Below are 24,408 nucleotides of genomic sequence, written 5' to 3' on the forward strand. Positions count from 1 at the left end.
TGCAATACCAGATTCAGGTCCCAGATTCAGTCCCCAGTGCCCTGGGTAGGGTGAGAGAACACCCCCTGCCTGAAACCCGGGACAGCTAGAGCCAGCCAGTGGTTTGGTTTTTGTTTTTTTAAAAAAATATATATTTTATTGATTTTTCAAAAATAACAGAAATAAATAAAAAAAACCAACAAAATAACACAATACGAAAACAAAACAAAACAAATTGACTTCCCTCTAATCCCTTCCCTGGTACCATTATTTCTCAACATACTGCATGCCCATTGTTACGTTTGTAACATATTTAAATCACCTATTATCCATTCATTGTACTTTTAAAACCCTGCTAATGTATTAACCTGTTAATAATAATAATAACAAATTATTTATATCCCGCGCTTCCCAGCCAAAGCCGGGCTCAGAGCAGCTAACAACAGTAAAAATAGTACAATTTACATAAAATCACAATAAATTAATTGAAATACATTCTAAAATCAATTCAGAATCAAATTAATGGCAACCATTGGGCTAGAGTTCCAAGAAGATTACAGAAGGAGACAATGCTTCTGTATATATGCAATAAACATCTTCCATTCTTCCTTAAATTCTTTGTCATCTCTGACTCTTAATTTCATTGTCAGTTTTGCCATTTCAGCATGTTCCATTAATTTAACTTGCCAGTCTTCATTAGGAGCCAGCCAGTGTGGACAGTCATGAGCTATAAAAGCCACTGGTTTGCCTTGATCATGTCTTCCTATAATACCTTGACCGGAACCAAACATTCATCAAGAAGACAGCAAGCTTCCCAGCTGATAAAACCTCTTCATCCGGCTGGAAAACCACAAGCAGAAAACCACTTGTGAGAATGAAATGGGGGGAGAGAGGAACCACATACACCCCCCTTGGAGGACAGGGGAGATAAAAGTGGAGCAAATAAACCAAACCTGAGCACATGCTCAGCGCATGAATTGGTATTCCAAAGCTTGCACACAAATCCTTCCGGATGGAAAGTGGTTGAATGAGCTGCTTATGTTGTTGTTGTTTAGTTGTTTAGTCGTGTCCAACTCTTCGTGACCCCATGGACCAGAGCACGCCAGGCACTCCTGTCTTCCACTGCCTCCCGCAGTTTGGTCAGACTCATGTTAGTAGCTTCGAGAACACTGTCCAACCATCTCGTCCTCTGTCGTCCCCTTCTCCTTGTGCCCTCCATCTTTCCCAACATCAGGGTCTTTTCCAGGGAGTCTTCTCTTCTCATGAGGTGGCCAAAGTATTGGAGCCTCAGCTTCACGATCTGTTCTTCCAGTGAGCACTCAGGGCTGATTTCCTTAAGAATGGATACGTTTGATCTTCTTGCAGTCCATGGGACTCTCAAGAGTCTCCTCCAGCACCATAATTCAAAAGCATCAATTCTTCGGCGATCAGCCTTCTTTATGGTCCAGCTCTCACTTCTAAACATCACTACTGGGAAAACCATGGCTTTAACTATACGGACCTTTGTTGGCAAGGTGATGTCTCTGCTTTTTAAGACGCTGTCTAGGTTTGCCATCGCCTTTCTCCCAAGGAGCAGGGGTCTTTTAATTTCGTGACTGCTGTCACCATCTGCAGTGATCATGCTTATAATCTATCTATCTATCTATCTATCTATCTATCTATCTATCTATCTATAAATGCTTATAAATGATGCTTAATATACTGCTATCTAATTCTGCAGACTAAATGTTTCCTTTGGATCCAGCGGAGAGGAAACTGTCACAGAGGGTGAGTGTGGGGGCAGCTTCTACCGATTCTGTTCAGTTATTATGGCATTTTGAGATAACTGTTTTTTGAAAATGACTTCTATCCATGTTTTTTTTATGTTTAAGAGAATTTTTGTTTTCCTGTTAATTAAATCCTGCTTTAAATGTGGGTTTCTCATCTGACCATTATCTGGAATCTTTTATTTTGATATTATGTAATGCTTTATTGGATGCTTTAATTTAGGTCGTAAACTGCTTTGAGGTTTTTTCCTTCTTCTGAAATATATAAAGCAGAGTCAAAATTTTATCTATCTATCATCTATCTATCTATTCCTGTTTCTCACCAACCTTGTTGATTGCAGCAGCCTCATTTAGAAGGGGAGGCAGGCTTTGTTCTGTTGCCATTGTTAAAACATAGGGAGCTGGAAACCTTTGCAAATCATCCTAGAGGTCTCCCAGTAGATCCCTGATCTGCCTTCTGACCTCCCCTGATTTAGCATACCAACTGGAGCCCTGAATATCTTAGTGTGTGTCTCTGTTCCTCATGATCTTAACCCCTTATATTCCTGCCAGGTCACTTTGGGGGAGTCTCTTCGGGTGATCCCCCATGGCTCAGGTGCTCAGGTTGTAACTACTAGAAACTGTGCGTTCAGTGTTGTGGGCCCAAGCCTGTGGAACTTCCTCCCACTTGAACCTAGGCAGGCACACTCCTTGATGAACTTCCTATTGCAGCTTGCATTTTAAGGTAGCATTTGGTGCGGCTTTGTGACTAATTTTTATTTATCTTATTCTCTCTCTCTCTCTGTTTGTAGTTTTATATACATTGCTTAGAAATGTTAATGGAGCTAAGGAAGTTCTAACAGTGGAGAAGGGTCCATTTGGGTGAATGGAGCCCTGCCCCACCAAACTCAGTCTGCCCTCAATCAGTGCCCATCTGTCTGTCTTACTAGTCCAAGGAGCGGAGGGTTGCCTTCCTTCTCCTTTGCCTCAGTGTTGCCCTTGTAGACTTCAGCAGGGAGGAGCTCAAAAATAGAAATAGTTGGTTCCACTTGCAATAGTTCCACTTCTCATTAGCTCTGGCTCCCCCTGCTGTTGGCCTCCCTCCTTTCCACCCTACCAGACCCAATGGGCTCCAGTCACCACTGATTAATAACACATGAATTATACTAAGTCAGGGGTCAGCAAAGGTTTTTAGCAGGGGGCTGGTCCACTGTCCCTCAGACCTGGCGGCGGGGGGCGGCGGACTATATTTTGGGAAAAAATGAACTAATTCCTATGTCCCACAAATAACCCAGAGATGCATTTTAAATAAAAGGACACATTCTACTCATGTAAAAACATGTTGATTCCTGGACCGTCTGTGGGCCGAATTTAGAAGGCGATTGGGCCGCATCCAGCCCCCTGGGCCTTATCTTGCCTACCCATGTACTAAGTGGTCCCCCAATTCTCAAATCCATCTGTAGGGACCTCTATCTTGGAACCTTTCCTAAACTGAAAGAGGAAAGGGATAAGAGAACACATGCAAAAAGGGGGGGGGAATAAATAAAAGACATAAAGGAAGATTTCAGAGACAGAGGGAAAGAAATGACAGGATGTTTAAGCTACCAGCCTGTAGTAAATGACTTGGGCATTATAAAATTGCATTTGATGGCTCTTTCAGACAAGAATATTTGAAGTGCAGTGTTGGAGATTTTATGGAAGTTCTTGCAACTTGCAAGCCGTTATGTTGGCATTCATCTGTCTCAAGAGATAATGGACTTCCAGGACTGGGGCAGCGTGTATGGAGATCGTGGGCTGCCCAGATGACAAGACCCCTCTCTCAGCCTCAGTAATGTGGTCCAGAGGAAAGGAAATACTGGTACATTTGGCACCAGTATGACCATTTATAATCATTCATACTGGCTTAGCTGGCTAAACCAGGTGAGCATAGCCTAAAGTTGCCATATTCTGAAGAGCAAAAAGGAGCACATGTGTAGGTGGGCAGAGGGGGGAGGGAGAAAAATAGTTGTAATAGTGTGTGTGAAGTAAAAGATAAAAGGTGTATTGAAATATATAATAATTGTAATAAAAAATGAAAATAAAGGTAAAAAATAAAAATGGGGTGATAATTAAAATATGTCAGTGAAAGTCTAAGAGATGTCAGAAAAGTAGAGTAGAAAGAGAAAGGGAGATATAATTAAAAGAAGGGGATTCCCCCCCCTTCCCTGGAGAAAAGGGGAAAAAACCCAGTTTCTTTAATTTTAAGTGATGATTGTATTACAGAAATCTAATACACTGGATTGATGCCTGTCTTTATTGAGATGGATGCTAATATTTTATTGTTGCAGCTGCAATGGAGTCTTTGGACAAAAGGCAGAATATCAGTTTTAAAAATAACTAACTGAACCATTCAGGATTTTGCTGCTAAATTCTTCACACTCATTTACAAATAGCATCTTACTCTTGTCTTGACAGCTATTCAAGTGTTAACATGCTGGAAGGTTTCAATCTGCCCTTTGGGCAACTGAAATTCAGGACATTTTCACAAGAGAATGCACAAAGGCAGATAGCTCACCTAAAACACACACACATACAGTGCTCTTTTTCTAAAAAAACATTTAGGGGTACATTTTCCTGCTTATATTGAAATATTGGCCCTCAATGAGGCCAAACTTAGATTCACAAAATGTTTAGCAGTATGCATACCCCTGCATCCCCCCAGAAAAAAGCACTGTACATATATATCTGAAAGTTCTGTCAACTCTTGCTTTTTATGCCATTAGCAGATTAGCCTTTCTAAACTCTTTAATCTCTAATTTCTTTATTAGACTCTCTCCATTTTTTGCTTTAAACAAAGAAAAAAACAGATCACTGAAGTTCCATCTCTCCTCAGTTACAGGAAACACAATCTATGGTAACAGAATCATTTTTAAAAATGGCTTATAGAATTGTGCCATTTATAGTGTAGTGTGTGTGTGTGTGAAACTTATACATTTTCCAAGGAAAGATTGAGATATTCTAATTCTAAGGGATGGGGAACCACATTGGGCAAAAGAAGTGTTCAAAACTCCCATTGTTCTAGGTGCATTTTGGGACAGGGAATTTCATTAGCGAGAGCAGTTTTTGAGCACTGAGTGCAATACTGCAGCGAAGATTTCAGCTTAAAACTGCAGTGGAAGGAAAGGAGGACCTTTTTCTGTCTCCCCACTTCCAGCTACTCTCTGGAGACTGAAGAAGAGACCCTCTTAAGAATATTGGGGGGGGGGGCGGGGCGGGCAGAGGAAGGACTAGACCATGTGAAAAATGAACACAATATTTTAGCTGATTCATTCATTTTCTGCTTTGTTTTCCTGTTCTATAAAAAAAGCGCGCCCAGACATTCCGTTGTTGTGCCCATAACCTAGGTTTAAGGTGACATTTACTGTGGCTCTTAGCTTTCATATCTCTGTTTCTAACAAAGGGCAAAATATTCCTGCATTGCATAGACGACCCTCATGATCCCTTCCAACTTAACAATTCTATGATCTGCTATCTATGATCCTGTTACCCTCCAGATTCTGACAGACTACACACCTCACAATTCCCAAGCACTGGCCTGGGTTGATGGGAACTGTAGTTCACAGCATCTGGAGGGACCAATTTAGAAAAGGCTCTTATGTGTTCTTTGACAGCGTATGATTAGCGCAGGCGCCCATTAGATTGAATAGTTTGTGCAACATTATTAATAAGGGGAAACCATTTCCTCCAAAGCTTAGAGCAATTGTAAAGTTTTATTTCTTTATTTTTAAAGTACAGTGAATAATGAGTACAGATTTCCATGAATGTGTATGCCGCCCTTTAAAAAGTAAGAAAGATAGCAGGCTACCCACTTCCCCACAGCAATACTTTCTCATTCCAATAGTTTTTGAAAATCTACTTCTCTTTGAAGCGAGTGATCTTGCTCTCTCCAACACATTCAGGATTATTATTTTTTAAAGAAGTGTTTCTACCAGAGTGAAATTGACCAGAACCTGCTGATAATGTCTAATTAATTTCAGCATGGCATTAATTTGTATGGTACTAGGAAAAACTGCTACAGATAAGACAACAGGAAAACTAATTTAACAAGCATGGCTCTCTCTTTTTCCACTCTATTTGTAGAAGTTTATCAAGATACCAGTGCTGGACTGGTGCTTGTGCTGAAAAAAAGCTTAAGGCAGAATGCTGTTCTGTCAATTTACATTGACAACTAATTTGTGCACCGCATCCATTGATCTCATTTCTTGTGAACAGTGATGAGATAACAATTGTAGAGCACGTTGCATAGACATGTGATGTGATTGGAAGCGTGACCCACCACTGTATTAATCCCCTAGATCCGGCATAATTTTATATCTGTCCTTGTATCCAATGCCTTGCTTGGCAGCAGAGACATTCACGAACAAAGGCACTGGAACTCAAGGGCCAGAATTGCACAGAGCGTTCCACCTCTCCATGCCAATGCTCCTCCTTGGCCGCCTTTCCACCACCACCACACAGAGAGGCTCTGCCAAGTGTTTTCAGTCCTTATGTAACAGGAAATCTCCTCTTCCTCCCAGAAAAGTAGTAATAATTAATGGACCTTCCATCTTGGAAAGCTTTGCAAAGCGTGGGCTATTCTACAAGCCCCACTTGTTTTGGAAGCATCACCGATTTCGCGTCTTCACTGGAAAAGTGTATCTATCTATATGCATAGATATATTTCAGGGGGCAGGTTTTCAGATATCCATGTCAAACTGGGCTTCCTCACCTGCAAAAGAAAAAGAAATTGCTGATGAATTCCAAGTTTTGCATATATTAACTTGATGTTGACCACTGCTTAAGTGTCCAAAGATTTAAGGCACCTAGTTCTGGACACAATGTGTTCCTTGAGACAGCTGGAAAAAGCAATGACTTCAAAGGTTGGCAGCCTATAATCCATTTAATATTTTCAGCGTGACTATGAACAAACAAATGGCATTGCCACCTTTGATAAGGATGGTCAGGTGGTAGAAAAAGTTTTCAATGTTCTTTGCCTGCCAGCGGAGAACAATGTGTTCTCTCAAAAGCTGATATTCTTTTGGCTTGAGCAATGTTGTGCTATGGGAAAGCAACCTTGCGAGGTACCCTTAACCTTTGCATTTCCAGGCAGCTTTACCAGTTGTCATCTCAATTTGCCGGACTACAGCTTCCCTTCATCCCTGACTGTTGGTCCTGCTTGCCTGGGATAATGAGAGCTGTAGTGTAATAATTCCTAGAATGTACCGCATTTGCTACCCCTGCTCTCACACATTTTAACACCTCTATCTCATTTTAATGCACAGTTTGAGAACCACTTGGCTCACTCAACACAGTCCACTGACCACATATTTGGGGCCTCCACTGGAGCTCTGAGAACTTTGCACCTGACCCAGGCCTGGGTCTCCCTCATTCTCTTATTTTGCAATCCTAGGCAGGCAACAACACACAGGGTTTATGGCGCTCCTGATGGACCACCATAACCGGCTGCTGGGTAAGATCAGTGCAACCTGTGTTTAAAACGATGGCACTTTATGACACAGCAACAGATCACTCACCTACGCCTGGCTGCTTCTCCTCCTCAGCGTGGATGAGATTGGTCTCGGTCCCAAGGATTTCGACAGCTGGGCTTGTAACACCTGGAATGTCTGGAAGGTCACAAGGTGGTGTTTTGGCAACTGGAGAATTCCGACACTCCATTAAAAATTTGCGGTCGTATATAATGCGTGTACCTAGGAAAGAGAGACAACCGCAAATCACTGCTTTCATCCCAGGGAGGAGGTAAGGAAGGACTTTTTGGCGTGTTCATCACCCAAGTGCTATAGGCTATACTACACTCTTGCATTTCACGGCATCAGGTTTGCACACTCTCCTCTCAAGCACCTATTTTGGCCTACCAAGTTCAAAACCATTGCTTATACCAAGTATGGGCATTAATAATATAGTAAAAAAAAAAAAAATTTATATCCCGTCCTCCCCAGCTGAAGCCAGGCTCAGAGCGGCTAACAACAATAAAAGTAACACAACACTCTAAAATCAATTCATTTTAAAATCAATTCAAAATCAATTACAGGAAACTGTGGTTAATTTAAAACTGGAAGGAGAGGAGGAGAGGGGTGGGGAAACTTTTTCAGAAGGATGGCCACTTTCCCTTCTGGGGGCCTCTGATCCAGAGGTAAAAGTGGGCAGAACAACAAATGTAAAATATACCTTTGTACAGTATGTTAGTTTCTACACAAACTCTATTCAAGCTGGCATGGGGCATTATCAGAGTTCTGTCTTCACCCTTTGACAGCTTAGTGGCATTTAACAGAGGGGTCAGTTGCCAATGTGAAGTCATGATTTGAGTTAAAAAATGAATAAATATATCCAATAAGTTGGCTGATTCGTATAGTGCAAATGGGATCTTTTCCCCATCCCTGACACAAATGCAATTAAATGTTTATCTTCTGCCATGTGGTAGAGATGGCAGTTGCTTCCAGAGAGAATTAAAAGGAAGCATATCTATAAACAGCAGCCAAATCTCAAAACATGTACTCAGGATTGGATGGAAGAAAGACGACCCCAAATACAGTTTTAAAGAACAAAACACACTATCCAAAAGCCACCGTCTGTCAATGAAATCTTGTTTCTGGATTGACTGTCAATACCTAGCGTTGGTGCAACAATTGTAAGTGTGAGCCTTGAAGAGCCCAATTCAAGTCTCACTTTGGTCCTAGCTACACTCCAAATAAGTGAATAAAGGCGAAGACGACAGGCAATTGGAGCAGGGGAAACTCAGCGTCTTTTCTTCCTTCTCGCTTCTCCATTCAAACCCCCCCCCCACTGAAGCAGCTTTCCCCTTTACTAAAATAAAAAAAAAAGATCATCAGGGTTTTATTACACAAATTTGCATTCAACGTGCCAGAAACACTCTCAGCCAGAAACCTACTCAGTGGACTTTAGGCAAACTGCCACCTGCTCCTCTTGTGAACTGCAGGCTGTGAGGGCCAAGAATTTTAGAATGAATATTAAGGGGGTGCAACCCTTCAAAAACTGAGACCTGAGTGTGCTCAGTAGCTATGGAATGTTGACAGCCAGCTGGAGAAGAAAACCAGAGAAGTGGGATAGAGGCTGGCTACCCTGAACATCCCATTTGGGGATAAGGATAAGGAAGTAAGGGAAGTCCTGCTGGATCGGACAAAGGCCCATCTAGTTCCACATCCTGTTCTCAGTGGTCAAACAGATGACCCTGGGAAGCAGGACATACAATAAGTGATAGGATATAATGCAATGCTTTGTTGCAAGTCTCACTTGCCAGGAAAATACTGCCGTACTTTGCAGCGCTGTTGCAAGGATTATTGATGTAATGAACATGAAGTGCTCCGAACATTATAAAGCACCGTGTGTCTGCTTTAGCCTGCTCAAAGCATAGTGTGTGGGCTAGGTCCTGAGAGAGCTGGGTTCAAAAGCCAATTCAGCCAGGAAGATCAGTGGATCTCAGCCTAACCAACCTCAAAGGGCTGTTGTGAGCATGAAATGGGAGGGTGAATCTTGTAGTCCATTTGGAAGAAAGGAGGCCTATAAATGTCACTTCTGCAATTCACTGAGCCGAGTGAAACAGTCCTCTTCAAACAAAACAGAGGCTCTGTGTGTACGTGTGGTGAGGAAAGGCTTTTCGAAACTCAGCATGGAGGAACTGGTGCTAAATAACCTTCCAACTCAGTAGCAGTATTTCGAAATCTGGCTACTATCCGCAGATCACGGGCAGAGTCACCAGTTTAGACTACGCCCCACATTAAACAGCCGTTAATCAAGGTCCTGGAGCCAAGCCCTGTCAGTTGTTACAGCTGCCAGCCGTTGGAACACTTGCAGAACAACACCAGTTTTCCTAGAAGTGTTGTCAGTGTACCAGTTACCGCAGGGACATTTCATAACGGGTTCACTGGAGGACTCCATCCCTGAGTTTACAGTCAAGTCACATATCTAAAGATCCAGTATGCTAAAGCAAATACGGGACAGGGAGCACAACAGGCTTGTGCCATTATACAAATGGGATTGGCAGAAACTCAGAGGTTGTGTTTTGCCATGTCTGAATGTTTTCATTTTTGAAGTGGTCAATAGCACCCCCTCCCATTTAGCCCATTAAGTTTTCAGCTGTTTTCTAGGGCCAAATTCCACAGGGCATACCTGGTGGGATTTTTGACCTTTCCCCTTTGAACAACTGCTGCCACATTGGGGCTGTGCTTGAACCCCCCCCCCCCCCCAGTGCCAAGTAATTGGGATGTAAACTCATACATATAGCTCAAGTCTGCCTCATCTTTGCCTAAGCTGTAAAAACTGCTTTGTTGGTGGTTTACACGTGCTTTTACTAAATAAGAAATACTCTGACAGACAGCGTCTCACAGGGTTACCAGGCAAGGGTCCATCAAATTTACCTGCTAACCCAGCCTTTCTCAAACTTGGGTTCCCATATGTTGTTGGACTACAACTCCCATCACCAATGACCACTGGTCCTGGTCACTAGGGATGATGGGAGTTGTAGTCCAACGTCTGGGGAAACAAGTTTGAAAGAGGTAGTCTAACAAATTATTTTGGCTGGAGATGCCAGAGATCGAACCAGGGATTTTCTTTATGAAAAGCAGATGCTCTGCAGATCAGCCTTCATTTAACAGAGAATTCTCATTTGTGGTGACTGTTTTTCTGCAACGTGTACACTGGACTACAGCTTCATTGAAGGTATATAATGATAAGAGGGAACCCTTTTCCATGAACATACAGTTGCATAAGCTTCTATGCACATGCTGGTGTGTGCATTACAGGGAAGGGCTAATATGCTTTTCTCATTGAACAATTTAATTCTGAAACCAGGTAATAGTATTTTTTAGTACTTGGAAGTAAGCCCCATTTAACTCAATAGGACTTACTTCTGTGTAGTCAAGTACAGGATTACCCTTCTGAATCTCCCCCTGCCCCCAATTACTCCCTGGTCATAAATTAACTTAAGAAGAGTTTGGATTTGATATCCCGCTTTATCACTACCCAAAGGAGTCTCAAAGCGGTTAACATTCTCCTTTCCCTTCCTCCCCACAACAAACACTCTGTGAGGTGAGTGAGTTTGAGCTACTTCAGAGAAGTGTGACTAGCCCAAGGTCACCCAGCAGCTGCATGTGGAGGAGCGGGGAAGCAAACCCGGTTCCCCAGATTATGAATCTACCGCTCTTAACCACTACGCCACACTGGCTCAAGAGCTTAAGAGCTGAATAGTCCAGCATCCTGTTTTCACAGTGGCCAACCAAAAGCAGGAGCCCAGTGTAGCAGCACACTCTCCTCACCTGCTATTCCTAGCAACTGGGATGCAGAAATGGACTGCTTCGAACAACAGAGACAGAACCTAGCCATTGTGGCTAGTAGCAACTGATAGCTTTTATCCTCCGTGAATTTGTCTAATCCTCTTTTAGAGGCATCCACGTTTGTGGCCATCACTGTATCCTGTGGAACTCAACAATTTAACTCTGTGATGTGTGAAGAAGGTGCCCTTTCAATCATAAGTGGTAGCAAACTGGATGACCTCAGACTTTTAAACAATGGCATATTATCAAAACACACACACATATATATTGCATCATCAGTTAAAAATAGGGCTGCAAAATCTAGATACTTCAGCAGCAAGCCAATATTTTGACTTTAAAAAACAAAAAGCAACTACATTTAAAATAAACATATTTATAAAAACTGCAGAAAAGCAAACACCATTCTGAGGAATTTGCTCTTGTATGTGAAGTACAAGAAGCCTGGTGCATTATATGCACACCTAAAACAAAACTTTTACTTCTTTAAAACTGTTTTCATTTTTATGTGCAAATTTACCGTATATAGTTTTAATTGCTCAAATAAACCCCACACATATAATTTACTAGGATTTTAAAAAAATAGTGTCCAAAAGCTATTCACACAATCTGCTTTGTGACTCTTGTATGTTCCTGTGGCACAAGGATGCTTGTGTGCCACGATTTAAAGTCAGAAACTCTCACTCTACAACAGGTGTGGGGAACTTGTGGTCCTCTGAATGTTACTGGACTCCAACTCCCATGAGATCCAGCCATCCTCCCTGACCACTGGCCATGGTGGCTGGGTCTCATGAGAGCTAGAATCCAGGAACGTCTGGAAAATCACAGGCTCCCCATCACTGAGTGACGAGAATGGTGTACCATGGGATTTCCCAACTTGGTGCTCCCCAGATGTCCCAGACAATAATTCACAAGGTGCTGGAGGGCTCCAGATTGGAAAAGCTGATCTACAAGATCTTCATCTGACCCAATGGCCTTCTTCAAGACAGCAAGCACCGGGGGCCTATTTCCATTAGCACTGTGTGGTGGCAGTGGGGAAAACACTCATCCATTTCAATGCCCCTCTTTGCTACTTCAGCCCAAGAACAGGCAGTTATGCACACCCATCATCATGCCCAGTTTTTAGCCTTTCACTCTGTATGCTGTTTTTCAAGCATTTGTGACCGATTGCCAAAAGCGAAACCTGCCCTTTCCCAGAGACCGCCATGTGCTGAGATTCTGCTCTTAGGCGGCACGTCATTCAGTTGCCACTTATGCAGGAACACCTTCGATGCTGGCAAGCCTCGCAACAGCAATCCGAGACAGTTAAAAACAAGCCATGAATAGGACCTTCGGCCACTTACTTGTTGCTCAGCAGCAATAAGATTTATTTTGGACTTTTGATGGGCCAAGGCCTGTTGATGTGCAACACATCTGCAGAACTGGGGGGGGGGGGTCACAGAGGTAACTAAAGCCATGGAATCTAAAAGCTGTGTTGGCAGGACATTGCCACAGCATTAGTTTACACCAGGCATGTTCAAAGTCTGATTCGGGGGCCTAATCCAGCCCACTGGATGGTGTAATCCAGCAGTTAATTTCCTGTGGCAGTTAATTTCCTGGGGTAAAGGTAAAGGAACCCCAGACCATTAGGTCCAGTCGTGGCCGACTCTGGGGTTGCGGCGCTCATCTCGCTTTATTGGCCGAGGTAGCCGGCATACAGCTTCCGAGTCATGTGGCCAGCATGACGAAGTCGCTTCTGGCAAACCAGAGCAGCGCACAGAAACGCCATTTACCTTCCCGCTGGAGCAGTGCCTATTTATCTACTTGCACTTTGACGTGCTTTCAAACTGCTAGGTTGGCAGGAGCAGGGACTGAGCAACGGGAGCTCACCCCGTTGCGGGGATTCGAACCGCCAACCTTCTGATCAGCAAGCCCTAGGCTCTGTGTCCCTAAATCCTAAAAAAACACCACCCGTGTCCCTAAATCCTAAAAAACCCTCAAAAGCTCAACAACTTCAAAACTTCAATCCTAAAAAAAGGTCAAAAACTTGGCCCTCCACTTCATCAAATCTGGCCCTCTTTGAAAAACGTTTGGGCACTTTACACAAACCAGAATTAAATGTGCTCCCTTTCCTGACATATCAAGAGAGCCACGTACTTAGGTCAGCTTCTTGTTCTCACTTCCCCATACTGAGCTCTGCCGCAATCGACAAACAACAGTTTTGATCAGGTCAGCTGTTCTGTTTGTCCCTCTCAGCTCTCTCTCTCTCTCTCCCACTCTCTATAAGCCTCGGTTAGAAAGTCAAAGGTCAGAGCTGTTGACACCAGCGTGACTAAACCCCTTTCTCTGTCCAGGTTACAATTTAGAGGAGTAAGAGAAGTGTTGGTCAAGGTGACATTTCTGGACTTGGCTGAAGACTTGCAAGCAACTCAACTTCCCAATTTATATTTGCAGTTCCCCTACACAACAATAGGGGTGGGGTGGAAGAGGGGGCTGTTGCTAGACTCCCATCGTCCCTGACCAGTGACCATGCTAGCTGGGGTTGATCAGGGTTGGAGTGTAACATCTTCCCCACCCTTGCAGCAGATGAGAGCTTTCTAAACTTTTCACGTTGGCATGCATCATTTTGTAACATGGTAATTCAGTTCTATTAGCAAACAGGAGGCTAAACTAACCCCTTTCCAGCCCTGGGAGGAGCACGGGGAGTGTTCACGTGACACACAGTTTGGAAAGTTCTGCAACAGACCATCACCTCTCCTCTCCTTCCCAGCAAAGCTTTCAGGTGAATTCTGCCTTTCCCGCGCTTACTCCCCAACAGCACAGCTAACAAAGGAAACAAGCAGCATTCACATAAGCACACACTTTTAGATTTAACGGTTTCTGGCCTTATTCTAGGAAGGGTCCAGGTGTTGGTTTGGTGGGGTTAGATGTAATGGCGGACTACCATTGGCCACCAAGTCGAAAGCAAAGCATGCAAAGGGAATAGGGAGAAAATTGTGTAATCTATCACAGGGTTTTCCCACCCAACGCCAAGCCATGCCTTGGCATAAGATTTTGAGAACCTCAATTTCAGAACCAGAGCTTGCATGTAGGTCTGATTTTACGCCTAGTTCCTATTCCTTGAGGATAACAACTGCAAAACTTCCTCCAAGTAGCAACTGCAGTCAATTCATTGTACTCTGTATTATTTTTATTTTTTATTTTTATTTTACAAGGTTGTTATTGTACTTCACGAGATCTTAACCTATTACACTATTTGTAAGAATGGATTCCAAATATCACTGAATTTGTCCATGGCAAGTCTGCGCTTATATGCACATTGTTCATATGTTGCGAGTTTGTAAAAGTCTTCAATCTAATTGTAGAAGGGAGACACATTTTTATTTTTCCAATTCATCAGTATCAGTTTTTTTGCTGTGGTAAGGGCATGTACTGTACTGTATTATTTTAATTTAATACCAGCTCTTTACCCTCAGATCCTAGAACGAGTTACAACAATTTAAAATACAATAAACACAGTTAAAAAAAAATTATAATTGCAAAAGCTACTAGGGCCAAGCGAGAGACTACTAGGGTAACTCTCATCTACTTTCACAGTACATATTATTCAGCAAAACTCATTTTACCCTGTAGTGAATGCCTCAGATCAGTAGCCAGCTGCCAAACTAAATCTTCACACAAGATGGCACAGCTCAGTTTTTATGCAAAACTATGCGTGAATGAGCAAGTGTTGTGGCTATACAGAGCAAAAATCGCAGCCGTTCCTCTTCTGGTCTTGCTGCTGCTGTGCTGCCTGGAGCAAAACGAGGGCTTGGCTTAGCATTATGTGCAAACTCAGGCTCAGGGTGTGTTTTCCACAAATAAAGCATGTGCAGTTAGCGAGGAAGAATTCTTGGCTGCAGCTCATGGTTGGTTTGGAGAAAGGCAAACTACAAGTCCAGGTTCACATGCAATGTTAAGTCAAACCATGGCTTAGCGCTGCTGTTTGTGGCAAACTAGGATGTAGAATGCTTTTGAAGTACAGTGGTACCGCCGGTTATGAACTTAATTTGTTCCGGAGGTCCGTTCTTAACCTGAGGCGTGCTTTCGCTAATGGGGCCTTGTGCTACTGGCAGGCGACTTCTGCTCGCATCCTGGAGCAAAGTTCGCTACCAGGAGCACCTACTTCCAGATTAGCGGAGATTACCTGAAGTGTTCGTAAGGAGGACGGTACGTAACCTGAGGTTCCACTGTAGCCAGAAGAGCAGTTTTGACTTTGCTGGATGTGCCACAAACATTTACAGTCGTACCTTGGATCCCGAACACCCTGGAACTCGGATGTTTTGGCTTCCAAATGTACCAAACCCAGAAGTGATTGTTCCGGTTTGTGAACGTTCTTTTAGAACTTGAATGTCCGACCGGGCTTCCACGACTTCGGTTTCCGAACATTTTGGAAGCTGAACGGACTTCTGGAATGGATCCCGTTCAACTTCCAAGGTACGACTGCATTGCCTTCCACCTCCAGGCTTCTAATTAACCATAAACCTGGTCACCTGAAGGGAATAAGAGTCACGTCCAGGCAACCAAGATGGATAGCCTTTGTATACAGCAATTTCCAAAGTGCTTTCCATGATGGAATCCACAGTGCATGAAGCAACTGAGTTTCTCATAGACAGAAGACAGCATTGTCGCCGTCTGCTGAAATACAGCTGAGCTGCTAATGATGCAAGCCTACGCACAATTACTACAGAGCGAGTGCCCTTGAACTTACTGTGCTAGACGAATATGGGAAGGATTACACTACAAGAAAATGTCAGATTTGTGCAGAAAGGCTGCAGAGTTATTAACTTTAAAGGCTAGTTAAATTCAAATCAAATACAGTGGTGCCCCGCAAGACGAACGCCTCGCAAGACAAAAAACCCGCTAGACGAAAGGGTTTTCCGTTTTGGAGGCGCTTCGCAAAACGAATTTCCCTATGGGCTTCCTTCGCAAGACGAAAGCCCATAGGGAAATCTCCGGGACAGCGGGGAAGCGCAGCGCGTCTTCCCCACTGTCCTCGGACCTCCTCCGAAGGCTGGCGGTGGGGCGGGGAGCCCTCCTCCCGCCGCCAGCCTTGGGATGGCTGCTCCGAAGGCTGGCGGTGGGGCGGGGAGCCCTCCTCCCGCCGCCAGCCTTGGGATGGCTGCTCCGAAGGCTGGCGGTGGGGCGGGGAGCCCTCCTCCCGCTGCCAGCCTTGGGATGGCTGCTCCGAAGGCTGGCGGTGGGGCGGAGAGCCCTCCTCCCGCCGCCAGCCTTCGGATGGCTGTCCTGAAGACTTGCGGTGGGAGGAGGGTTTTCCTTCCCACCGCCAACTTTCAGAATGCTGTTCTGAATGTTGGTGTGGGGAGGAAAAACCCTCCTCCCACCGCAAGCCCCGGGAACAGAGGAGAAGCGCTGCGTGCCTTCCCCTCTGTTCCCGTACCTGTCCTGAAGGCTTGCGGTGGGGAGAAAAGCCCTTCTCCGCACCGCCAGCCTGGCAAGCGGTCTCCATAGGAACGCATTAATTGATTTTCAATGCATTCCTATGGGAAACCGTGCTTCGTAAGACGAAAAACTCGCAAGAAGAAAAAACTTGCGGAACGAATTAATTTCGTCTTGCGAGGCACCACTGTACTTAAATCAAAAAGGAAACAATTGTGCATTTAGTTTCAAATAATAATAATCCGCATAGCACTGATTAAATCAAGAACATACTTCATGACCTCAGCACAACCACTGGGCATCTTATCTAACCTGACACTATAAAAGATAGACAAAAATAATTTGGTACTAACGTGAAGTATCTGTCACTTAACAGCAGCCATTCTATCAGGCTGAGGGACAGAAAGGAAGCAGAACTATCCCATATGGTCTTCAGAGACACCAGATGCCTTTGGCTCTCCCTCAACTTTTACCTTGAAGATGGTGTACCAGCAGACACCTGAATCGTTTATATGCCAACTAATTGTTCTAAGAACCCTCCAACTTTAAAAACCAGTGCCTGAGTTTACTTTCTTCTCTTCCCTCCCCCCCCCCCCCCGTTCCTTCTGCCTTTTTGTTGTGCTTTTTAGACTGCAAACACAAGGGCAGAGACTATCCTGTTTTTTTATTGACCCATAAGCCACTCTGTGAGGATTTTCTGCAGAAAAACAGGGTACAAAGGCTTTAAATAAAGTAAAATTATAGCGGTGCAGTAAAATATTCTAGGTTCTAGGACTTCTGACTCTGAGCAGAGAACCTAAGGCTCTCTCTTCAGGTTTCTACTAATTAGCAGACAGCAATAACTTTTTAAGTATGTTTAATTCCCAGCTGACAAACTCCAGAATAGCCATGAATTTGTAGCACCTAAAGCAGGCACCCCCAAACTCAGCCCTCCAGATGTTTTGGGACTACAACTCCCATCATCCCTAGCTAACAGGACCAGTAGTCAGGGATGATGGGAATTGTAGTTCCAAAACAATTGGAGGGCCGAGTTTGGGGATGCCTGACCTAAAGTGTAACAGATGCATAAGGTCATTATGGCATAAGATTATGTCCAATACAGCTCACTTAGTTGGTTGCATGAAGCATCACCCTGCTCTGAATTTGCATATATTTGAATTTTGATTAGAAATGTCACAAACTGTACCCGTATCTCATATTTTTTGACCCAGTGCTTACTATTTCCCCCCTCTATGCCTAAGAGGAGTGTACAAATACACAGCCTGCCAACCAAGGGGTAATAGTTTGTGCCTCTGACAAAGTGGTCTCTACTACTATGACACAACAATGTGCTTTCTGGTCCACAACAACCTTTCAATCTAGAGCGACAAGACTGTTTAAACACATTTCAAACAAGTTAAACACTGTAAGCAATGCTAACACCCACGAAGTTTATGCACAGTCTGGAGCCTTCCATGAACCGTCACGGAAGCTTTTACACTGCTCACTAAGCAAACCACTTCTGTTCTTTGCAAGGTACCTGCTCCATTATATTTGTGCGTTGCTACATGCTACAAAACAGTTAATGTTATGAAGCAGTCTGGGTGGCTGCCAAGGAATCATGCTTCACACAAAAACAAACAAAGCCAGGCATGCCTCTTCCACGCCCCATGTCCCTGGTGCACGAATTCAGCTTGCTGATTCTTGCAAGGCCACGGCACCTGTGCATATCTCACACCAATCCTTGACCTGTGTGCTTAGCAGGTGTGGGGCAACCACAACGGAGGTAGCAGGGAGAAAGATGGCTGACGAGCAAAACTTGGGTGTACCATACTGTATTTTCTCAGGCATTGCTTCCTGCCAAGTTTTGCATAAAAGAGCTAAAGCAAGGATAAGGAACATGTGCCTGTCCATGTTGGCCTACAACTCCCATAATTCCTGTCCGTTGGCCCCTCTGGCTGGGAATGATGAGAGCTGGGGTCCAACAACATCTTGAGAACCACAAGTTCTCTATAAGCTATAACAGGGTTTCCCAAATTTGGGTCTTCAGCTGTTTTCAGACTCCAATGCCCACCATCTCTAGCTAGGAGCAATGGTCAGGGATGATGGGAATTGTAGTCCAAAAAACAGCTGGGGATCCAAGTTTGGGAAACCCTGAGCTACAGGGAGGCAGGAAGCTTCACCAGTTGATCACATTTTCAGGTGCACAAGGCTATTCTAGCTTACCCTCTGGTCCTCAACTACTCATATCAACAGTAAGACTTTCAGACAGAAAAGGCCATGCACAAAGAATTAAATTTTGCCTTTGCATGTCTGCCACACGGTTTAATTCGGTTCAAACAATCTATAAAAAACAACAACAATTGCTTTTAGTTGACAACAGCGTACAGATTTTAAAGCCTGGCAACACTTCTGCATGGGGAACCAGAGAAGTTTGCACACAGATGGATATTAGTCAAATAAAAGAAATTACTAGCATTCCTCAGCACGGCTCATTCTCTTGGACTGATACAACAATAAAGCTACTGAACAGTTTTTATTCAAAAACAACCCATTAGAATTACTACATCGGCGCTTATAACAGAACGTTCTCCACGCTGGAAGGATCTCTGTATTTTTTACTTCCAGTAATTTATGAACAGTTATTGCTGTGGACATCTGCTCAGCAATGTTAATAAATTGGAAGGGGCAATGGACTGAAGGCTGCTCATTATCTTTTATTCTTATCATTTGGGGGGGGGGTTCGGCAGCCTTTGATTAAACCATTGTACACAGATAAACTCTGGAAAAAGTTATACACATGACAGCTTAGAGGACTATGGCCGTCCTTTATGCAGGCAAACATAATTTGCCGTTCACAATTTTGTATGCTGTTTTATAAACTGGAATTTAAGTCCTCTGCACTGTTCTAGGCGACTTAAGGCTGGCATTCTAACCACGTCTACTCAGAAGTAAGTCCCATTGAATTCCACGGGTATTCCATGGTAATATTAGGATTGCAGCCTAAGCAAACAAACAAATACACTTGAGCCTCCAGGACTGCTCTCCGCTAATGCCAATATAATCATTTAATATCAACTGTCTCATGCCTGACAGAAAGCAACAGCCTTTTTTCTGACAGACCCGTATACGTAATTCCACAAATCATGCCCTGCTCAGCCATCACCCAACTCCAGAAAGTCACATTCTTTGCAAGAGATTTACTACTGTCTGACGTAACAGTAAACACGGAGAAGGCAGAAACAGTCTTTAACTGAATCATAGTGCTGGTTCAGACAAAAAAGTGCTGCCTCAGCTGTTCCATCCTTATTATTTTGAGATGTAGCCTCTTCTACTTTCAGTGCATGGCCTTGAGCAAGCCCCCCAATATGCAACACAATGCCAAATTGTGTGCCCTGTGTTCAAGCATTTTCACCGCTGCCTTAAGTCATTCCAAGTTAAATTCCGCACCTAAGTGCATTTCCTAGTATCTAAGAAATTCACTACTTTGTTCTCAACATCAGGGGTGGCAAAAAGCCTAATAATCTGCATGGAGTGCCGCATGACCCCTGTAAATTGAGTCGCCTGTACTATGCACACGATCCCTAGCCCAAATACTTCCAAAGAACAAATGTCCCACTCTCGTATTCTCTAGCAGTCCCTACCCACTCCCCAACCTCGGGGTACCCATTCTCTGCCCCTAAACACAAAGCCCCTTTGAAGGCCTGCAGCAACCAGGCTTAATCTGTACTGTTTGCAATCAGTTGTTTTGGTTTCAGCCATTTGTGCAGTTTCCTGCACTGAAGCCAAGGACAGAAAGCTTTCAAACCAAAGACTTGTTTCACAGCATAAAGACAAAACATTTCTCCACACAATGAAGATCATTTCTGATGTTTTAGGCTTGCTCTCTTGTGTTAGGTAATTAGTTCCACTACCTCAAATTAACAGAATTATACACTATCTTCCCCTGCCCACCTTCCAAACTCAATATGTATTCCTAAGCACTCAGGACAGCAAAGGAGCACCTAATTGGTTATTATCATTCTAAAACAGGCAGTATCATGACTCAAGCCTGACCATAACTACTGTCCCTTTCCCCAAAATCCCCATACCCTAGGATCCCCCATGCACTGTTGGCACGAAGTGGCAGTTCATTGTTACAGGGAATGGCTGATTTCCAATAGGCAAATGCCACGTGTGGGTAATCTTCGCAAAAGGACAACAGCATAGTCAATCATTTCTTCCCACATAAGGAATAGTTTGGCCCTTAGTGCCGTGGTTAAGGCAGCACTCTGAATTTCATGGCTTTTACATCCTCTGGCTCACTGGCCAATCTGTTAAGGGAGAATAACACTTCATGCATCTGACTAAGTGACCAAGGAAATCTTGTCTCCCTCTTTCTCCCCCTCCCCCAGTTGAATATTACTTATGTGTTATTAAGAAGAAGGGAATGACCCAGGTCTGGCTCAAGTTCACCTTCATATCATCCACACCTATTCTCCAGTTCTTTCCCAGGAACAGACCCTGCCCCTCCGAGGATGCCCTGGGGACCCCAGAGCTTATTGCATAAAGGATGCAGAGTGGCAGGGGGGTCTCGGCCCCCAATCCTTTCCCACCGCCCCACTTCCCTCAAGAGCTCACACTGGTAAGGGATGCTCCGAGGTGCTCTTGCTTCCCCCTGCTCAAGCCGCCTGCTTACCCGCCCGCAGCTGTCACTCTGCACATGTTCAGAGGCACTACTAGAGCTTGGTCTGAAGGGGGACCACCACCCCGAGCCCTCCCTGGGAACGAGACTCTGCACATGCCCAGAGGCACTCCAGAGCTGCTTCCCACTGGAAGCGAGGGGGGTGGGCGGAGGGGAGTCCCAAAAGCCAGCGCCCGCCGGGGGGGGGCTGCTGCTGCTCAGGGGCGCTCTGCACATGCTCAGGGGCGCTCTCTCCCTCCCTCCCCTCGGCCGCTCACCGCCCGGCGTGGTCCCGAAGAGGGTTCCGCCGGGCGTGGTGCTGTAGTCGCCGGGAGGCAGCGCGGCTCCGTCGGGCAGGATCAGCCGCTTGGCGGGGCCGGGGATATCCCTGCCCAGCGTCGGCCCCTGAGGCGGGTGAGGGCGGCAGCAGCTGGCGGCGGACATGGCGGAGGCGCGCGCGGACCAGAAGACGCGCGACCAGGCGCTCGCTCTCCCTCTCGGTCCCCGCGCCCCACGGCCACGCCCACTTGGCTTACGGCGCCGCGCAAAGCACGGCGGGAAGCGTAGTCCTCAGGGGCCGAGGGAGCGGCCCCCGCCCCTTTGCCCTACGTCACGGCGGGGAGCGTAGTCCTCAGGGAGGGAAAGAAACTAGTCCCGCCCCTTTGTGTTTACGGCATCGCGCAAAGCACGGCGGGAAGCGTAGTCCTCCAGGGAGGGAGGGAAGGGCACTGGGAGCGCCTAGCACGGTGTCGTTTGCACCAGAATGGTCTCCAACTGGCATAGGCTCAAGACCCACCTCTGGCTTCCAGCGTGCAACTTTTAAAAAATTATTATTATTATTCAAAATTTTTAATTAATTTTCCAAAAAATTTAAAACAAGCACACATACAAACATCCTGTTTATAATTAAACCAATCTTGGTAACATTGTTAAGTGACTTCCTCAAATCCTCCTGGTTGAATTTCATTATATATCATTTTAACAGTTTTCCAAAATCGATCTTCTCAAAGAAAAAATATTTTTCATTCCTTCTAATCTGACTTTAAACATCTTAAATACAGAAAAAAGAAGGAAAGATGAGAGGGAGAGAAAAAACCCAAAGATACATATAAAAGAATGGAAATGGTCTATTGAATATTTACCAACAAACTGTAAACAGATAAGAACATTGGCAGGATTATTGTAATAATCTGCAGTTTCATAAGAGTATACATTTAAAGTAGATGAATAAATGATTAAGTTAATTTGGAATATGCAGAAAATATAAAAATTACATTCAAGGAACTGCAGAAAGGAGGAAGGAAGTCGAGTTTCAAAATCATTTTAATTGTAAAATTATTGAAATGTATGAAATTAAAAATCATAAATGCAAATTATAAAAGATAAAAAGATACATATACAAGATATAGATGATAGATATTTATAAATATAGATACAAGCAAAAATGCAATATATGATATTCCCATACATTCTTATATAAATTGGTATAGTGTTATTATCCTAATACTTATGTAAATGTTAATAAACTACATTTTGCATAAAATCCTTCCATACATTATCATATTTATCCAGACAAAGTCTGCGCCTGTGAGCAGTCCCTTTATAGGTAGCGAGAGATGTCATATTGTCAAACACAAAATACATAATAAAAATAGCAAACAATAGCACCCGCCCACACTCTTACATGCTCACTTTTGATTTGTCCCCATGATGCACATTGTTAACTCTAAAATCCCAATTTGCAGGGAGCAATAGACACAGACTTACCTTAGCGTTATGGAGGACCTTCAACTTATGTGTGATTTACTTACACGGAGACATTGCTCATGACGGAAAACCGCACCTACCTGCAGGGTATAGATTGCACATCTGCTTTGCCTGAAGAAGATCCTGGATTCAGTCCCTGGGTAGGTCTGTCTGTGCCCCCCCCCCCCCCGTCTGATACCCTAGAGAGCTTCTCCAAGTCAGTGTAGACAATGTTGAGTTGGAATAGTGGTCTGACTTGGGATAAGCTTCCTTTATTCCTATTGTGCTAGAATGTCAAGACACCTAAAAAATGGGACAGGACTTTTAATAGTTGTATTAGGGTCCTAGTTTACAAAGGGCGGGACGCGGGTGGCGCTGTGGGTTAAACCACAGAGCCTAGGGCTTGCTGATCAGAAGGTCGGCGGTTCAAATCCCCACGACGGGGTGAGCTCTTGTTGCTCGGTCCCTGCTCCTGACAACCTAGCAGTTCGAAAGCACGTCAAAGTGCAAGTAGATAAATAGGCACTGCTCCAGCGGGAAGGTAAATGGCGTTTCTGTGCGCTGCTCTGGTTTGCCAGAAGCGACTTAGTCATGCTGGCCACATGACCCGGAAGCTGTATGCCGGCTCCCTCGGTCAGTACAGCGAGATGAGTGCCGCAACCCCAGAGTCGGCCACGACTGGACCTAATGGTTAGGGGTCCCTTTACCTTTACCTTACAAAGGGCAGCCTTTAAAAGAGTCATCTGCTTGAAGGGCTTTCCAGTCCAAGTTCAACAATGAACTATAAGAAGGAAGAGCAAGGAGAGCTCATCAACAATGGACAGCAGACGCACAGGTCATCTGGTTATAAGTAATCCCCAAAGTGATGTTGTTGGCATTGGTCTGCCTCAAGAGACAGTGGAGTGCACCTCTAGGGGTTTTATTTAAATTATAGCAATTACGGTACAGTATTTGTAAATATGCACCTACACAGGGAGATTAGTGCATGCAAATTTTATGCAAATCTGGCTTTTTGTGCTCTGAAAACAGGCTTTATACTCATATATATATATTTTATTAACTTTTCTGTTTCACAATTTAAAATACTTATTTTACATCCTTTAGATATCAGTGACTTCCCTTCTCTTTCCATGGTTCATTTTACATATCATAAATCCCTGCATATTTTACAAAAACTATACCAGTATTCTATTATTGCATCCATCAAAACTTATTTACACTGTTGAATTTATCTTAATGTTGCCAGCATTTTCAGCTGTACACAATTATTTCCCATATATTCAATAAACGTTTTCCAATCTTCTTTAAACATATGTTCTTCTTGTTCTCTTATTCTCTATGTTAAGTCTGCAAGTTGTTCATATCCTGTCAACTTAAGTTGCCATTCTTCTTTGATTGGGACCTTGCTCGTTTTCCATTTTTGGGCTAACAAAACACGGGCCGCAGTAGTAACATACATAAATGACCTAACACATGGGAATTTCAGTCTGAATTATCCCCAACAGAAAAGACTCTGGGTTGTTTGTTTTTTTGGAAAGTACTTTTAGACATTTTT

General features: G+C 44.1%; 1 protein-coding gene across 1 annotated transcript; it reads right to left on the reverse strand.

Moving 5' to 3' along the window:
- Window positions 1-5,454: 5,454 nt before the first annotated feature.
- On the reverse strand, window positions 5,455-21,596 carry EIF4EBP1 (eukaryotic translation initiation factor 4E binding protein 1). Its single transcript, XM_081843407.1, has 3 exons — window positions 21,386-21,596; window positions 7,277-7,450; window positions 5,455-6,471 (listed from the first exon to the last, which is right to left on the reverse strand). The coding sequence occupies exons 1-3, from the start codon at window positions 21,549-21,551 to the stop codon at window positions 6,440-6,442; spliced, it is 372 nt and encodes a 123-aa protein (XP_081699533.1). The 5' UTR covers window positions 21,552-21,596; the 3' UTR covers window positions 5,455-6,439.
- Between the last annotated feature and the right edge of the window lie 2,812 nt (window positions 21,597-24,408).

This window comes from Podarcis erhardii, assembly GCF_964252035.2.
Source record: "Podarcis erhardii genome assembly, chromosome: 16".
NCBI lineage: Eukaryota > Metazoa > Chordata > Lepidosauria > Squamata > Lacertidae > Podarcis > Podarcis erhardii.

What these genes read in the sequence shown, in the direction of transcription:
- EIF4EBP1 (XM_081843407.1), bottom strand. Translation starts at nt 21,551, where the DNA reads ATGTCCGCCGCCAGCTGCTGCCGCCCTCACCCGCCTCAGGGGCCGACG. An exon ending in CTTCGGGACCACGCCGGGCG is followed by an intron (nt 7,451 to 21,385) that starts GTGAGCGGCCGA and finishes TCTCTTTCCTAG; the next exon opens with GTACACGCATTATATACGAC. An exon ending in GGAGAAGCAGCCAGGCGTAG is followed by an intron (nt 6,472 to 7,276) that starts GTGAGTGATCTG and finishes TTTCTTTTGCAG; the next exon opens with GTGAGGAAGCCCAGTTTGAC.